The sequence below is a fragment of the Tiliqua scincoides genome, chromosome 3 (genome assembly GCF_035046505.1).
Source record: "Tiliqua scincoides isolate rTilSci1 chromosome 3, rTilSci1.hap2, whole genome shotgun sequence".
In the NCBI taxonomy this organism is placed as follows: domain Eukaryota; kingdom Metazoa; phylum Chordata; class Lepidosauria; order Squamata; family Scincidae; genus Tiliqua; species Tiliqua scincoides.
In genome coordinates, this window is record NC_089823.1 from 80,328,580 (window position 1) to 80,344,777 (window position 16,198).

General features: G+C 42.2%; 1 protein-coding gene across 5 annotated transcripts in view; it reads right to left on the reverse strand.

Moving 5' to 3' along the window:
* OFD1 (OFD1 centriole and centriolar satellite protein) overlaps window positions 1-16,198 on the reverse strand; it is a 32,263-nt gene that overhangs the window by 14,952 nt on the left and 1,113 nt on the right. For 2 of the 5 annotated variants that reach the window (XM_066621965.1, XM_066621967.1), the window contains exons 3-10: window positions 12,399-12,599; window positions 8,869-8,937; window positions 8,743-8,773; window positions 8,280-8,387; window positions 6,588-6,724; window positions 3,802-3,975; window positions 3,050-3,156; window positions 1,124-1,243 (exon numbers count right to left, since the gene is read on the reverse strand). In XM_066621965.1, the coding sequence (XP_066478062.1) occupies window positions 1,124-1,243; window positions 3,050-3,156; window positions 3,802-3,975; window positions 6,588-6,724; window positions 8,280-8,387; window positions 8,743-8,773; window positions 8,869-8,937; window positions 12,399-12,599 (947 nt within the window). Of the gene's footprint in view, window positions 1-1,123; window positions 1,244-3,049; window positions 3,157-3,801; window positions 3,976-6,587; window positions 6,725-8,279; window positions 8,388-8,742; window positions 8,774-8,868; window positions 9,937-12,398; window positions 12,600-14,742; window positions 15,038-16,107; window positions 16,187-16,198 lie in introns of those variants that run through there. The other 3 variants (XM_066621969.1, XM_066621968.1, XM_066621970.1) reach the window with 3 other exon arrangements.

Genomic DNA, 16,198 nt, shown 5'->3' on the forward strand with positions numbered 1-16,198 from the left:
AACGATGCAAATAATTCAGTGCAGGAACTCTTTTAAAGAAGTTGAAGAACAGAGTTTTTCTTAAATGTGAAAATCTACAATTTAACAAATAAAAGCTACAGCTTATTCCTAAAGAGAAAATCTATCTTTAACTGGAATACAGAATAACCTCTGTTGCAGTGCTATACTAGAATCGTAAAGGCTTTAAAATACACAAGTTTATCCATCAACTATTGTGGGAGATCCAAATTTAAAAGGTGTTCAGACAAGGATGTCAACTGCCTCTAGTTCTTACCACTAGTACAAAAGCCAACTTGTGTGATTGCTTTGGAGGAAAAACTAGGGGTGGGAGGGGAAACTATTTTTCACACAGACACAGGGGACAGCAGTACTCCCTTCATCACAGCTATACTGACTATATGAAGTGACTAATTTAATCTGGGCTTAAAACCTTTGCAGCACCCAATGAAAAAATGAAAAACTGAAGAAGAAAGAAATTTGTGACACACTCCACAGTAGAGTCCCAGCTCATTATCACAGGATGAACAAGGGTAAGTGGCAGGCTTGGTTCTTCCATTGGCCTTCTCTTGGCATCAGTCAAGAGTTCCAGATGCCCTTACTCCACCCTTTACTATTGCCCATCACATCAACGAACACCTTGTAGTGTTAAAAACAGGTCCATAAAATGTTCAATGTTTGATATGTTGCATTGTGTTTTCCTCTTTTCATGTTACATATGCATCCAAACTTGTTTCATAATTCATATCCAAAAATGTTACATATGCAATCCAAACCCCCTGGAACAGGGGTCTCCAAACCTTTTGGCCAGTGGGTCACATCAAATATCTGACACAGTGTCGAGGGCAGGAAAAAAAAAATAAATTTTAAATATAAAATTTAAATAAATACATCAGGATTTCTCCAAGCACCAACACACATTACAGAAATAAAGCACACACTCAAATAGACCCCCATTCCCCCACCTCTCTGGCCCTCAGAACACATTCTAGATACAACCGGAACACAGCTCTCAGTGGACCAGAGGTTGGACATGGGCCAGATAGAGGCTTGCCATGGGCCGCATCTGTCCCTAGGGCTGGGGTTTGGAGACCCCTTCTCTAAAAGAATCTGGCAAATAAATTACTTTAAGAGTTCATTCTTAAGCTTCTGGTCATAAGTGTCCTCAATATTCTTCACAGCTACCTCCCGACGATGAAGTGCATCTTCAACAGTTTCATTTTTTGATTCTTGAAGCTTCTGAGCACTGGAAAAGAAAATACACAATAAACAACCAAAACAGAACAATCTGATCAACTGAAGCAACATAAACATGATAGGGAATTTGTTCTTATTTACACATTGCCACCCAATAGTTAAAAGGATAAAAACAGAGGCTTGAGTGACTGGTAAAGTAAAACTTTTTTTCCTTGAAGGTAAGTGGGTCATGATAGAGTGTCTTTTTAAAAAGTGGGTGCTGGTGCTAAAATGTTTGGGAATAAGTGGTTTAATCAGCTATATGACCGTGCTGATGAGCAAACTCAAATGCTCCATACCCAGCAGAGACCCAGAAGCCACACTCATAAATCCCACCTGCACCTTCAATCATTTGCTCTGATGAGGTAAAAAGTAGTAAGTTCGCCAATAAAGTCTAAAAATATTGATCATCATCCAGTTCCTGCCATGTCCTGCCTGCCCAAATGACCTTACTATCACCAACCCCCTTTTCCCAGCCCAAGGGTTTCCTTCATCTTCTAACTTTATAACTACAATTATCAGAGGGCTGTCATGTGAAACATAGAGATGATATGTATTCCACTGTTCCAGAGAAAAGGACCAGGACAAAAAGGATTAAATTACAAAAGAGATTTTGATTAACTTAAGAATTTCCTGATAGTAAGAATTGTTTGGCAGTTTGGTCTCTAAGCAAAAGATGGATGGCCATCAGTCGGACAGCCCGCTTTGGCAGGGGGTTGGAATCAATTATCTTGTAGGTCCCTTCCAGCTCTTTGATTCTAACTCCCCCCCCCCTCACATCTAAGCCTTCTTCCAATAAGCCACTCCAAAATTCTTTCACGTGCTAGAACAGTTGCCACCTCCCTCCCATCCTGCCAGCTTAAACAACCCTCTCATACAGAATCACTACCACCAATGGCACATACCAACAAGGCTGCAAATGACAATAAATTATGCGTATGTCAAGAAGTGCAGCATGCATTACTAATTTAAATAGAATGGAATGAAGGAAAGACCAAGGCTGAAAAATGCAGCAGCAGACACTGGCAGGGCAACCCCTTTCCCCTGCTAAGGGCATTGCTTCCTAGCTCTGGAAAAAAAAAAAAGCATTTTGTGTTATATTACCCAAGTCTTATCTGAGATCCAAAGGACCAGATAAGGCCATCAGCCTTTATGCTAGCAGTAACATTCTAGGGATATACTACGTATTCAAGAAACCATGAGTGATTCTTGCTCAGGAATTCAGTTATTTAGACCTGCAAAATTTGAATGGTAAAGGAATTATAAAGGAGCATGAAGCTCATTTCTCTATTTCAAAGGTTTACCAGCTCCCTCTGCTGGATAAATCAGAAAGATGTTCTGCACTCATTAAAGGGACTTCCTCTTTTTTGAACTGCAGCCTTCAAACAAATATTAATAAATTAAGGATTCCTGAAAAACCAGCAACGACATTGCTTTAAAATGATAAAATGAAAGTCCCATATTCTGTTAAATATACAACAGTACTAACAGCAAAAACATCAAACATGCACTACTGTCAGCATCTAGATAGCAGAAGTATTACTCATTGATTTTTAAAATTTCATTCCTTCAAAGACAGTTTTTAAAGTCTCTCTAAAGAACTGCCAGCCTTTTGATGAAACACAACAAGCCTTTCCTGGCAGAAAATGAACCTACTGTTAGAAACAGCTCAGTAACACAACTTCTACAGAAGTAACATAATATTCAGGGAAATAAAAATAAGTGGTATTTCATTCAAACCAGCGGTCTTAGAAAACAGAAGAGAGAGATGTTCTCTCAAGTCAAATAGTTCCATAAGTAATGTTAAGTGACTCACAGTTCAAAAGCCTCTATTCTCTGCTTCAGTTCTGCCTCTCGGGTTCTTATTGTTTCAATATCTCTCAGCAGAGTTTGCCTTTGCAGATAAATTTCCTTTGCATCAATCTATTAAGGAAAACATAATTATTAGTTGCACAAAGGGCAACTTCAATTTCCACTCAGAAGATGCCGAGGAGAGAAAGAGTGAAGGGAGGACTGCAAGAGGCATTAGCGCAGCTTCAGTGAGAGCACCCCATTTCCCAGGACTTCTCAGTTGGATAGCCAATAGTCATTTCTGGGGCAGGAAGCATTTTCCCTGGCAGGTCGACCTTTTGGGGATACTGTGAAGGTGCCATGCCTCTTGGATGCCATTCCGCAATTAGTAGCTGGGGTAGCCCCTGGAATGCAGTGAAACCATAACGGGAACGGGATGTTCAAGCATTTGGGAAGTAATTAAAAAAGAGGTTCTCACAAAAATACAATGAGACTTAAAAAAATATTTTTCAAGTTCCTATCACTTGCTACATTTGTGTCAAACACTCTGATCACAACCAACACTACCTGGGGGCTGGGTGGCACCTGTGCATCTCCTATACTACATAGAGTCACTCACTGGTTCAGGAATTTATGAATCCAGCCATGCTGAGGGAGAGATAAATATGGTTGCTCCTACTGCATTTTCCATATGGCCTCTGAAGCTGGACAACTCATTCACCATCAAACAACATAAACAGAATGCTCATTGCTTGGTTCCATCTTTTTCAACATTACCTCTTGCTGCTTCTGAAGTCTCTCAATAGCGTTTCTTTCACGGGAAGTTAGAGCCTCTGATTTGGCTAGGTGAGCCCTCTCCAATTCCTTACGAAGTTCAGAAACTTCTTTCTGGGACTGCATTCTCTCATCCATTTTAATTTTGGCTATTTCAACTTCTTTGAAGTGTTGTAACTATTAAATTTTAAACAAAACTTAAAATCGTAGTTTTATCATATAAAATGATTAAACAGATGCTGCTGTTCATTGCCAAATTCCCTTACAGCGCAATCTTGTGCGTGTCTATTCAGAAGTTACTCCCAGTAAATTCAACAGAACTTTCTCTGAGGTAAATACATACATGAGTACAACCTTTATGTAACAATGTAAGAACATATGTAAGCAGATCGATGCTCATCTGCAGAACTGAAAGAGGTTTTGAAATTTATGATGGTGGAGATAATTAAACAAACTAAGGTACAGATAGTGCTTCAAGCCTCTTGATGGTATGGAAATTCATTAGCTAACGCAAGAGTGATATTTCTGGTTTTAGATCTAACTTTCCATTTTTCATTTATTTTATGCTTTGTAGCTGTTAAGGATAATTTTTTAAGCTTTGTTTAATCTTATAACTCCATAAAGTTGTATGATATTCTAAGAAACCATTACCCTACCAGCAATACTTCTTGCTGGGATGTGGTTACTGGGGTGTATGTCAATAAAGGTTATTCTGATTCTATAAGCAGATCCACTATCTTATAAGAAGAGACCTGAAAATAAAGGTCTGACCAGTTACTGAACATTCGAAGTTCAAGCCTTCCCTTACTTTCGCCTTACTATCCCCTGTCCTCCAAACCTCAGCTGCAGGGACAAATTATTGTGTCCATAGCACACAACTCTTCCTGACCTTGACCGAAGTTCATAATAATTTTCTCCAATTCTCTTTTCTTCCACTCCCTTTCATCTTCTGACTTTATGTCAGATCCTTGACTCTTCAAATTCCCACTTTTCAGTTTGTTGGTCACTGTGTTCTGCAACCCTGAGCAACTACCTGGCTACTATTTTCTCATTCAGCTTTCCAGGCCCCCTGTACTGTCTCTTTCACCACACTCCAACATCCTGTATCTTTTCCTATACGTTTTCTCCACATGATGTTGTTCTTCCTCTCTCATTGCTTTTTCATTTTTTCAAACTCCTGTCTTGCCATTCTTTCCTTCCTATTGCCTCAATATTTCCATTTCTCCACACGCTATATGCTCTGTCATCTTTTCTTCAGCCACTAGACACGACCAGTTTGTACAATACCTACATTGTCTAAGGGCCAAACCTCCTGTTTTTTTTCCTTAAAAGCTGTAGGGAACAGATTTACATAGAGATCATGAAACAGGAAAAAGAGAGTTAACCCTTTCCTTCAAGTCAATTTCTTGATGGAAGACCCCCCCAAAACCACCAAAGAGACGAATCAGTCAGGCACTCCCATTATACTTGTAGGCCTTCCCCACCACTGTCACTGACAGTTTCAAGGGAAAAATTTGCATTGGAGAACTGGTGTCTCCCCACGTGTCCAGATACAAATCCTCCCTGCCCTTTGGTGACTTAGGAAAAGATGCCAGGAGATCTGATCACAGACAGACCAAGTAACAGTCTGCCTCGTAAGTCAGCAGGTAACTGGAGTGGGACTTTATCAATTAAAATATTTATATACCACCTTTCTTCTTCTCAAGGAGGGATTTAAAGCATAAATTAGAAATAATAAAAATATTACACAACTTAAACAGAACAGTCTGCCAATTATGTACAACTAAGCAAACTCAAAAGTCAGGCAAAATAAGAAGATTTTCATGTTCCTGCAAAGAACAGATTAGCTCGAGATCATATGGGTAGCAGGGAGCTCCACAAAGTGGGAACCATAACAGAGGAGGTCCTCCCAAGCACTGACACCATACTTGCTTCCATGAATAATGATGCACATAGAAGAACCACTCCAGAAGGTATCAGAGAACAGACTGGCTCATAAGGGGCGAGAGAGTCCTTCAAGTAACCAGGTCCAAAATTATATAGGACTTTAGGATTAGCAATACCTTCAATTGGGTCTGGAAAAAAATCAGCAGCCAGAGTGACAATTCAGCAGAGGAGCGATATAGTGACAAACCCCTAGCTCCTGTAAATCTGGTTGCTGAATTCTGAACCAGCTGAAGTTTGAGCAGTATTCACGTCCCATACAGAGCATGGTATAATAATCTAATCTTGATGTTACCAATAGGTGGGTGACCTCAGTAGGTCTGACTGATGGGTGTATGTGATGCACTAGCCAAACCTGGACAAAGGCATGACTGGCCAAAGCCAACACCCTGACATCCAGGAACACCCAAAAGGTATGAATCTGTTTGTTCAAGTGGAATGAAACACCTTCCAGAACACTCCATCACTCAGTCAACAGATCTCCTAACTTTAGAACAGACTCAGCTAGACACCTATCACCTCTTATATTACAGTCACCTAAAAGCATGCATATTCTACAGATACAGCATAAAGAGAAAAGAAATTAATCCCTTGAAAATATTTCTTCTCTCTTTTACCTGTCTCTTGCAAAAAAAATTAAGTGGGGGAAGAATGGTCTACGTTAATAACAACATTACTATTTCTCCTACTCTTACTGTCCACAATATAAATAGCAACTTCTGGTTCAAGTTTTATTCTCTACTTTTCATATTTGTGCTTTGGTTACTCTGGAAAGAATTGTATAGAAACACACTGCAATGACATGAAAAACTGCTACAAAACAACTGTCCTCTCCTTTCCCTTACCTTTTGAGACATTTCTGCTTGGAGTTGTTCTTCTATTTCTTTTCTATATTCAGCAAGTTTTACTTCTAAAGACTCAGATCTGTGACGCTGAGGATACTTGTCTGCAAATTGTTCATCAATCAGTTGAAGTTTCTCAGCTATGAAAAAATAAAACACAATTTTTACAATTTACATGAAGGTAGAAGAATCACCAACAAAAAGTCACTGGAAAAGATGCTTTGCTGGGGTGAATGGGACTTCTAAGGCATGTTCTCTCTGTTTTGGAGAAGGAAAATATTTGAACATTTCCATGTTTTCATTAAAAAAAAGACCATGGGAGTCAGGCAGTCCAATCCTATCCCTGACAGTACTGTCTGGTGAAGCAGTGCCAAAATGATAACCACTGCATCTAGAGGCCCTGGCAGGGCCGCTGGAAGACTCCTGGGGGAAGGGGACTTTCATCCCCTTCCCCCAAGAAAAGCCCTAGGCCCCGCAATGGGGATTCTCAAGCCTGCACCAGCTATTTTGCTGGCACAGACTTGAGAACCTCCCTCCTCCGACACAGAGAATAAGATATGGCAGAGCAGGGCTCCACCTGTCCCACCTCCCTCCCAGGTCAGTAACTCTCCCTGCCCCTGAACACCTCCCCTATGCCCCCAAAGGCGCTTACCGCCACCCAGAGCTCTTAGTTTGCTCCAGGCAGCATCTATCTGGCACTTTATGGCACATTTACAACACCCAGCACCAGCGGTGGAAGGATTGAGCCCTAAGGGATTAGTATATTTTGTATTCTTTCCCGGGGAAGGGAGAGAAGAGATGGGAGTTATTGTGCTAGTTGTCTTAAAAGTATGTAGGCAGCCCCTGACATTCCTAGCCCTTGTGCTATATCAAGTCATATGCATGTCTCTCTCTCCAGGGAACTATCTGTAGAGAAGGCTTACACCAACGTTACTGTTTTCTTTCACTGCTATAAACTCACCAGACTACACTAATGCTAGACAAACACTACTGAATACTAGAATACTAGACTGTATAGGCCCTCAGTTTGGCTGTACTTGTCGTAAGAGGCGACTAAACAGCCACCGGGTAGATGGGACTCGTTAGCCTGGGAAGGCAGCTCATCTGAGAGAAGGAAAACTCTGATCCCAAACCTCCACTGCCTTGTGGCTACATCCAGTTATGGAAAAGGCTTCAGGAGTCAACCTCGAGGCAAAATCAGGAGCCGGAGTCCCTGAGGCAGTTCATGGCTGAACACAGTCACGTTCTGGCAACTCCTGCGACGCCGCTGGAACCAACCGTATTGGCCTCTGCCTTTCCATTGGACCATTTCAGTGACATGGAGAGGGGGGATTTGCTGCATGGGAAACAGTCTATCCTCCATATCTACTTTACCCAGGCTTTGCGCACTGGAGAGGACACTCTGTTCCAGAACCACCATTCAGAGCGCAATACCATAGTCTTCCGAGACTGAAGGATGCCAACAACAGACTGTATACAAGGATCTATTTGCGATTAGAATCGCAAATGCTGATCCACATTTAGACACAGGTATACCATAATTCCTAACAAGTTTTTCCAAGTTTAAAGCTTGTTTGTAAAGAGGACTGACTTGTAAGTGTGTGCGAGTGAATGCAATGTTGGAAGAAAATTATAACTAAGCAAGAATGAAACAGTAAAATCTGAGGAGAAGCAAGTTGCAAGAACTGTACTTACCAAGAGATTCCTTATAAGGAAGCCTGGGACTTGTCTGAGTTTCTGTGTTATTGCTCTCCTTATAGAGCCTATGCTCTATCAGCTCCATTAAAATCTGTACAAGAAAACCTTAGAAATGTGTCATTAATCATACACTTCTTCTGCAACAAATTCCATTTTCAAAATCAAGTAAGAGTATTATTTTGCAACAATAAAATATTGCCAGTGACTCTAAGGGTGCAATCCTACACAAACTTATCTGAAAGTAAGCTCTATGGAACACAGTGGGGCTTACTTCTGAATAAGCTTGTACAGGACTGCACTATAAATTCAACAATCTAAATAAAACCCATCTGAAAAAATGTATAGAACACATGTCAGTTACTAAAAACTACTCCTTTTTGTTAAATTCATACACAACATTTCTTTGGATTGTACCTACAATCTCAATATTGTTCTGTTTTATAATATATTACAATCATACCTTTTGTATTGTCCTTTTCTGGAGCCGATATCTGTAAACAGGGAAAAAAATCCAATTTATTTAGTACATTTATTCACGCAATCCTTACTAATATACGTAAGATTTTCAGAAATAAACATTTTTTACCAGTGCATTGTAAAGTTCAGTATTTGGACTGATCCTGATTAGCCGCAGGAGATCGGGCATGGTAATCACCTCGGGGAAAAAAATATTTTTCTTAGTTATATTTTGTAATATAGCACCAAGGAGCACAGTTGAAAAAATAAAACATTGAGGTTTCCATTGGGCAACTGACAGTTCTTTATACAAACTCATTTTCATTTCAATTGCTAAGAGTCCCTCAGCCTACAATTATTGATTTACATTATGATCTACCACACCAAAATTCTATTACTTAGAAAGTTTAGAATGTTGACTGTCAGTGTTTCTCACTCTATAAAATGGCATCTACCTATAAACTTATTAGATTTGCTAGACGTTTCTGCCTAGCTTACTTTAGGCAACACTCATGCCTATAGGACCTTATTGTAACACCTACAACATTCTAAGAATTCTATCCAAGAATCACAACCCATGATTGGAAAACCCTGACAAGTGCATTTATAGGCCTATTATGAATGAAATATGCAAAAATGTTTGCATACATCCTTCCCCCTTTTCTGTCCCTCCTTCTTTGTGGCAGCGTCGCTGACCCCACTCATACACCGAAGGCACTCGCCTATAAGTTGATCTCACAGATAAGTCAAGGGCAGGTTTGCAGCAAGAAACATGAAATTTTATATGATAAGTTGGGGTCATAAACTTAGGAGGGTGTCTAACTACCCGAAGCCAGAACCTGAAAAGTAACCTACCACTAATTGTTACCTAAGAACTGACAGTCTTTATTAAAAACATAGTAAAAAATCATAGGATACATTTTTAACATTAATTTTCAAATTCTGGTCTTCACCACCCTTTTTGTAAACACTATCAGAGTAACTGCACTAAAAACAACATACAACAACAGTGGTTCCTAACCTGGGGTACATGTACCCCCCAGGGCACTCAACAGGACCTTTAGGGGTACTTGAAAGGGAACTGAATAATCGCAGAAAAAGGCAGGTAGTGCTCCAGAATTCCTTACAGGGTCAGCAAGGCAGGAAGGGAAGTTTCTAGTTGGCTGTGAAAGCCCCACCAATAGCTAATTTTTGGTGATCAATGTATGAATGTGTGATTGAAAACCAGCACAATAAAAAAGCTGAAACATAATATGGAAAGTGATCAATCACTCAGAATCTCTCAGGACACTTCTGGTGCAAAACAGTGCAAAGGCATAGTCTTCAGTTCTTCAAACAGAGAAAAAGAGAAAATAGTGTGATGAATACATGAAGTATGGGTTTTCATAAGGAGGAGATGACGGCTTATATTAATTACAAACATTTTGTTAATATGAGGGGTACAATTTATGGAAATGGCTGCCAAGGGGTATGCAAGTGCAAAAGGGTTGTGAACCACTGCAGGAGAACCATTAAACAAATTCTTCTTTAAGGTGCCTGCTGTGTTAAGCCAGAAGCTCAACATGTAACATGCAATGTAGAACACATAACTGGGAGTGTGCAATTCAATTCATAGCAGAGAGACAAGCAACAAGGAATTACTGTAAATGCAGTTGCACACAGTTGCAACCCTATTTATTCAGAAGCAGACCCACTGCATTCCATGGGTGTTATTTTTAAGTTCTGGTGCACTGAACTGTAGCTTCTGAGACATTTGATGGGAGCATTTCCACTTTCAGGGAAGGTGCATCCTGCAGCTGGAACAAGCCCACCCCAACCTGGTCTAAGGGCTGATTCTTGACAATGTTCTTCTTGATTTACAGCAGCATCAAGGCTATCAGGCAAAGTTTCATCCTTAAAAGAAGTGGGATGATTCTGGGTAGCCAGCTCTCATTTTCTGTCTTGGGGGGATGTGCAAATTGAAATTCTGACTATCTGCTGCTCTAATCCTGGTTAGTTTACCCAACTGTGTGGCTTGTAAATAGCGGAGAAGACAAAGGACAGTGCGGGAAGGGAGAAGAGAAGGGAGGCGCAGCAGACGAGAAGAAGGGGGGAAAATGAAAACACTTCAACAGAGTGACGCGGGTGGTGGGAAGAAGAAGGGAAGAGACAGAAGCTGGGGCTGAAGAGCAGAGAGAGAAACAGGTAATTCAGGAGTGGGGGCAGGAGGGAGGGAGGCTGTAGGGAGGGTCATGCTCGGAAGAAACAGATGCAGAGTCGCAGAATCTGCACGAAGAAGCAGTCCTCCCACTGTCTTCCAGCTACAATACTGTTCACACTTTCCTGGGAGTAAGCCCCGCTGACAACAATGGGACTTACTTCTGAATAGACATGCACCGGCTCACGCTCTAGGCTCCAGCTTCTTCACTCCCCTTTCCTGTCCTTGCAAAAATGAGCAAAGCAGGAGGAGAAGGAAATGGCAGCTAAAGAGACCAGTGGTCTAGAAGCCTATGGGGACGGGGCTGCACTGACAGCCAATGGAGAGACTGCAATGCCAGGAGCAGCAAAGAGAAGGAAGTGGCAGGCAGGCTGAGCAGCTCCATCAGGCTCTCAGTTTGAGGTTCAGGTGGAGCTGTGCGCTTGCTAAGCACACGGTGGGAGAGCGGGTAGCGCATCACCCTTCCCAGCAGCACCACTGCTGCCCCACAATGTGCCTGAAACAGCCCTGACCCTGAGTGACCTTGCAAATAAGGCAAGGAGTTGATTTACAAGCAATCTATTGGAACAAATTTCTCGCCCTACAGGTGAGTATCTACAGTAATAATCAGTTTCAAAACTCTTAAAGCTTTTACTGAAGAGTATATTCAGGCTTCAGAAGCCAATGTCAACATTTATATTTGATTGTTTCTCACAAAACCTTACACAAATCAGAATCCAATCCTAAGCAGTGCATGCTGGCTCACCACCAGTGCACACTGTCACAAACGTGCCGTGAAGCGTATTTGCAAGTCCTCGGCACTAGTCCAGCACCAGGCAGCACTGGGCTAGCACCGGAGGAAAGCCAGTGTTCCACTGCTTGGCAATCACCCAAACCTCCAGGTGGCAGAGAGGTAGGTGGCGGCGAGGGGAGAGGCAGCACTGCAGGTCGAAGGGAAGTGAGGGAGGATGGGGAGAGGACGGGGTGAGGAAACGGGGCAGGAAGAGGACAGGACCAGTGGAGTTGAGCTCCACGGGATCCTGAGCTCCATGTCGGAAGCTCTCCAGAGCTGCCGTAGAATCAAGAAGCCCCATTGCGGGACATCAAGAATGTCCCCGTCTCTTGATGAGGCGGTGGTGGCTGCCCAGGGTGTGCTGGATGCTGTGGCAGCTGTTTTCAGCACCACAGCAGCCCCGCGCTCTGGACAGCTCAGGATTGGGTTGTAAGCCAGCAATCCTATGCACATTTTCTCAGGAGTGGGCACCATTTAACACAATGGAAGTTACTTTCAAGTAAAAATGCTTGGCATAAAGGTTAAATCTAGCCTTCTCTCTGAAACGCTATTTTTTTGTATGCAGTTCCCACCTCACCCCCAACACTATGCAATACATTCAAAGATACCAATTTCCCATCATCAGCTGAAGTGGTACATTCCTGAAAAAACTGGATGCAGCCTTATAAATTTATATAGATTACATACATACCTTATCCTTTTCTAACCCACTTTCTGGATAGAAGACAGACAGTGAATATTCATAGCCACATCTGCGCAGGTGATCTGCTACTAGACTGTTGGAAGCATCAATCAGCAAAGAACTGCATTTACTAGAAACGGCTTTGGGTTGAATTTTTCCAATTAAACCTGGATTCATTAGTTCATGTACGAGTTGATTTCGAAGCTGTGTCTGGTACAAAGTAAAAAGCAAAGACTTTGAAATGCTAAGCTGTGCTTAATGTTTAAAATATAATTATACATTATATTGACATGCATAATGTTTTAGCCTAAAAGTAAACCGTGGCTTTAATCAAACAAACAAGCAATAAATTCCGTGGAAGACCATCTCTTTTTTTATAAAATTTGACAACCTTCCATTACAGATAACCGATGTCCGGCAAATGCATCTATGATTCTATAGCAGGGGTGTCCAAAGTTTTTGACAGGAGGGCCACATCGTCTCTCTGACACTGTGTCAGGAGTCATGGGAAAAAAGAATTAATTTACATTTAAAATTTGAATAAATTTACATAAGTTTACATAAATGAATATATTAAACTTGAACTTATATGAAGGTCTTGCAATAGCTCAAGGCCTATAAAAGGCCTTGCACAAAGCAAGGCTGGCCTTTCCTTTGCTGCCACCACTGCATCATAGATGTGAAACAACAAGCAGTGGAGGGAGCCCTCATCCCATAGCTCATGCGAGAGGTCAAACAGTCGCCCTCACACTGAGAACGGTTGCGTCGGGCCAGTGTGGGTTCCAACAAATCTCCAGAGGGCCAGAGGCTCATTAGAGACTAGGGGCTCCCTGAGGGCCACATTGAGAGGCCTTGAGGGCCGCAAGTGGCCCCAGGGCTGGGGTTTGGGCACCCCTGTTCTATTGGGTCACAATTCCACTTACACGGGATCAAGTCCCATCAGTCCTTATTTCAGTGTAGACATGCCTGCTATAAGAACACTAGAACAGCACTTGCAGTGGGGTATAAGATTTTGGGAAGAGTGAGATTTAGTTTAGAGAAATGCAAGGTGAAGATCTACAAGTGTACTTAGGATTTTGCTTATCCCCTCCCCCCCTCAAATAGAACCTCCTCACACTATTCAGGTAACTTTCAAGTAACAAACTTTCTCATATTTCAAAACCACAACACAAAACAGTTTGGGATGTTGTCTAGAGAAAGTAAACAAAACCATTGTATGCACTATAGCTATGTTTTGCATGCAAGAAAGACCCAGTCAGGCGTACATATCGGAAAGATTTTATCTGTTTGTAAAAAAAAAAAATTTAAAACTTAGGAGATTCATGTTTGTGCCTAAATTTATCAGGAGAACACATTTAAAATATGCCTCATTTTAGTTTTTGGCATTGAGGAAAACTAATATGAATGCCTTATCAAAAGATATAAACATGATTTTTAGATAACAGGCTTAAAATGAAACAACTGTTCAAGTTGATCTCTATCTGGTAGTATTAAAAAGTACTCTGCAACAAAAGCAAAAAATTTAGAAACAATTCTAAATTTAAACACACAACCAGTTCATTCCTTACACTTCAGGTATTTTTCATACAAGTACAGTGGGAGTCCTGTATCCGTGGATTTGGGACCTGTGGATTTCATTATCCACAGGTCCCCATACCCACGTTAGACCCACATGAACCTGTCAGAAGCAATAGGGGATGGTACTCTGGTCACCTCTGGAGAGTGTTCTGAGAACTGGAGAGGCCACGTGTGGCCTCCCTGGCCCGTCGAAGGCCTTCCAAGGCCTTAAAGCATCACTTTACTGGAAGTGACCTTCTAAGTGACCTGCTAACCCTGTCAGCAGTGAAAGGTCTTAGAAAGCCCTCAAAACAACCTCCAGAGGTGACCAGAGTGCAGTTTCCATCACCTACAGAGGATTACAAGGCTCCTGAAACACATAATTTCATTAACTGCGGGTTTCCTTTTCTATGGGGGGTCCTGGAACAGAACACCCACAGATAATGCGAGACGGCCTGTACTTTGATAAGTAGAATGTATGCGCTTGCTATGAATGTATGCACATATTCATCATCATTGGCATCCTTCAGTCTCGGAAGACTATGGTATTGGTATCGCAATCTGAAAAGTGATTCTGGAACAGCGTTTAGTGTGGCTGAAAAGGCCAATGCAGTAGTGACAATCCCTTTCACACTGGAAGCAAATGTAGTCTGTCCCTGGTGTGTCTCCCTGGCTACGGGCCTTCTTTCTTTGCCTTTTTGCCTCAGTCTGTTGGGCAAGTGTCTCTTCAAACTGGGAGAGGCCATGCTGCACAGCCTGCCTCCAAGCAGGATGCTCAGAGGTCAAGGTTTCCCACCTGTTGAGGTTCATTCCTAAGGCCTTCAGATCCCTCTTGCAGATATCTTTGTATCACAGCTGTGGTCTACCTATAGGGCGCTTTCCCTGCACGAGTTCTCCATAGAGGAGATCCTTTGGGATTCGGCCATCGCCCATTCTCATGGCATGACCGAGCCAACACAGACGTCTCTGTTTCAGCAGTGCATACATGCTAGGGATTCCAGCTTGTTCCAGCTCGTTGTATTGTTTGGAACTTTGTCCTGCCAGGTGATGCTGAGGATGCGTCGGAGGCAGCGCATGTGGAAAGCATTCAGTTTCCTCTCCTGTTGTGAGCAAAGAGTGACTTGCTGCAGTACAGAAGTGTACTCAAGATGCAAGCTCCATAGACCTGGATCTTGGTATGTTCTGTCAGCTTCTTGTTGGACCAGACTCTCTTTGTGAGTCTGGAAAATGCGGTAGCTGCTTTACCGATGCGTTTGTTTAGCTTGGTATCAAGAGAAAAAGTGTCAGAGATCGTTGAGCCAAGGTACACAAAGTCACGGACAACCTCCAGTTCATGCGCAGAGATTGTAATGCAGGCAGGTGAGTCCACATCCTGAACCATGACCTGTGTTTTCTTCAGGCTGATTGTCAGTCCAACGTCTTGGTAGGCCTTGCTAAAATGATTCATGAGCTGCTGAAGATCTTTGGCAGAGTGGGCGATCCTGGGGATCATGCCGCTACCTCCTCCCTGCCTCCTGGCTGCCCCTGCCCCTTTAAAGGCAAAGAAGCCAGGACCCTCAGGCTGGGGTGTTGCAACACCATAGTCTGAAAACTTCTGGATTACAGGTTTGAACTAATTATCCACAGATTTTTCTATCTCAAAGCTGATGAGAACAGCTCTTTAAATTAAGGCAGTCATTTAATAGTGCCAGAGAGGGCAGCCAGTTGACAATCCATCAATCATTCTCTCTGCAGGCTTCACTCCTCCCTTCCCCCTGAGCACGTGAAAGAAGGATAAATAGCAGCGATTATCACCTCAATTCTTTCCCCCTTGCTGGGGCCCCTGGCGAAGGGAGGGATTGCTGCCTCCTAGTGAAGCCTAAGCGCCTGCAGAGAGACCGATTGCCTCTGTGTGCATTTCCAAAGGTCAGCAAGGCTGTTTTTAAATCACTGGAGCAACGGGACTTTGTTCTTTAAATTGATTTGCTTTAGTGTGTTTTTTGACATCCACGTGAGTTCTTGGAATGGAACTCTCTCGAATAATGAGACACAACCTGTATTTGCAGGACATTTCTTTCTTGGCACAGAGTACATTTAGGCCCATTTAACTGCACTGTTTATGAAGTCCTTTTTTTCTAATAATAAAAACACGAGTTCTCATCACACGCTGTCATGAACACACCTGAATTTACAAAGATTCAGAACTGAAACTACACTGATTAAACCTAGTTTAAGTAATTTCTACCCAACGTTGAAAATATGCAACAGGGACC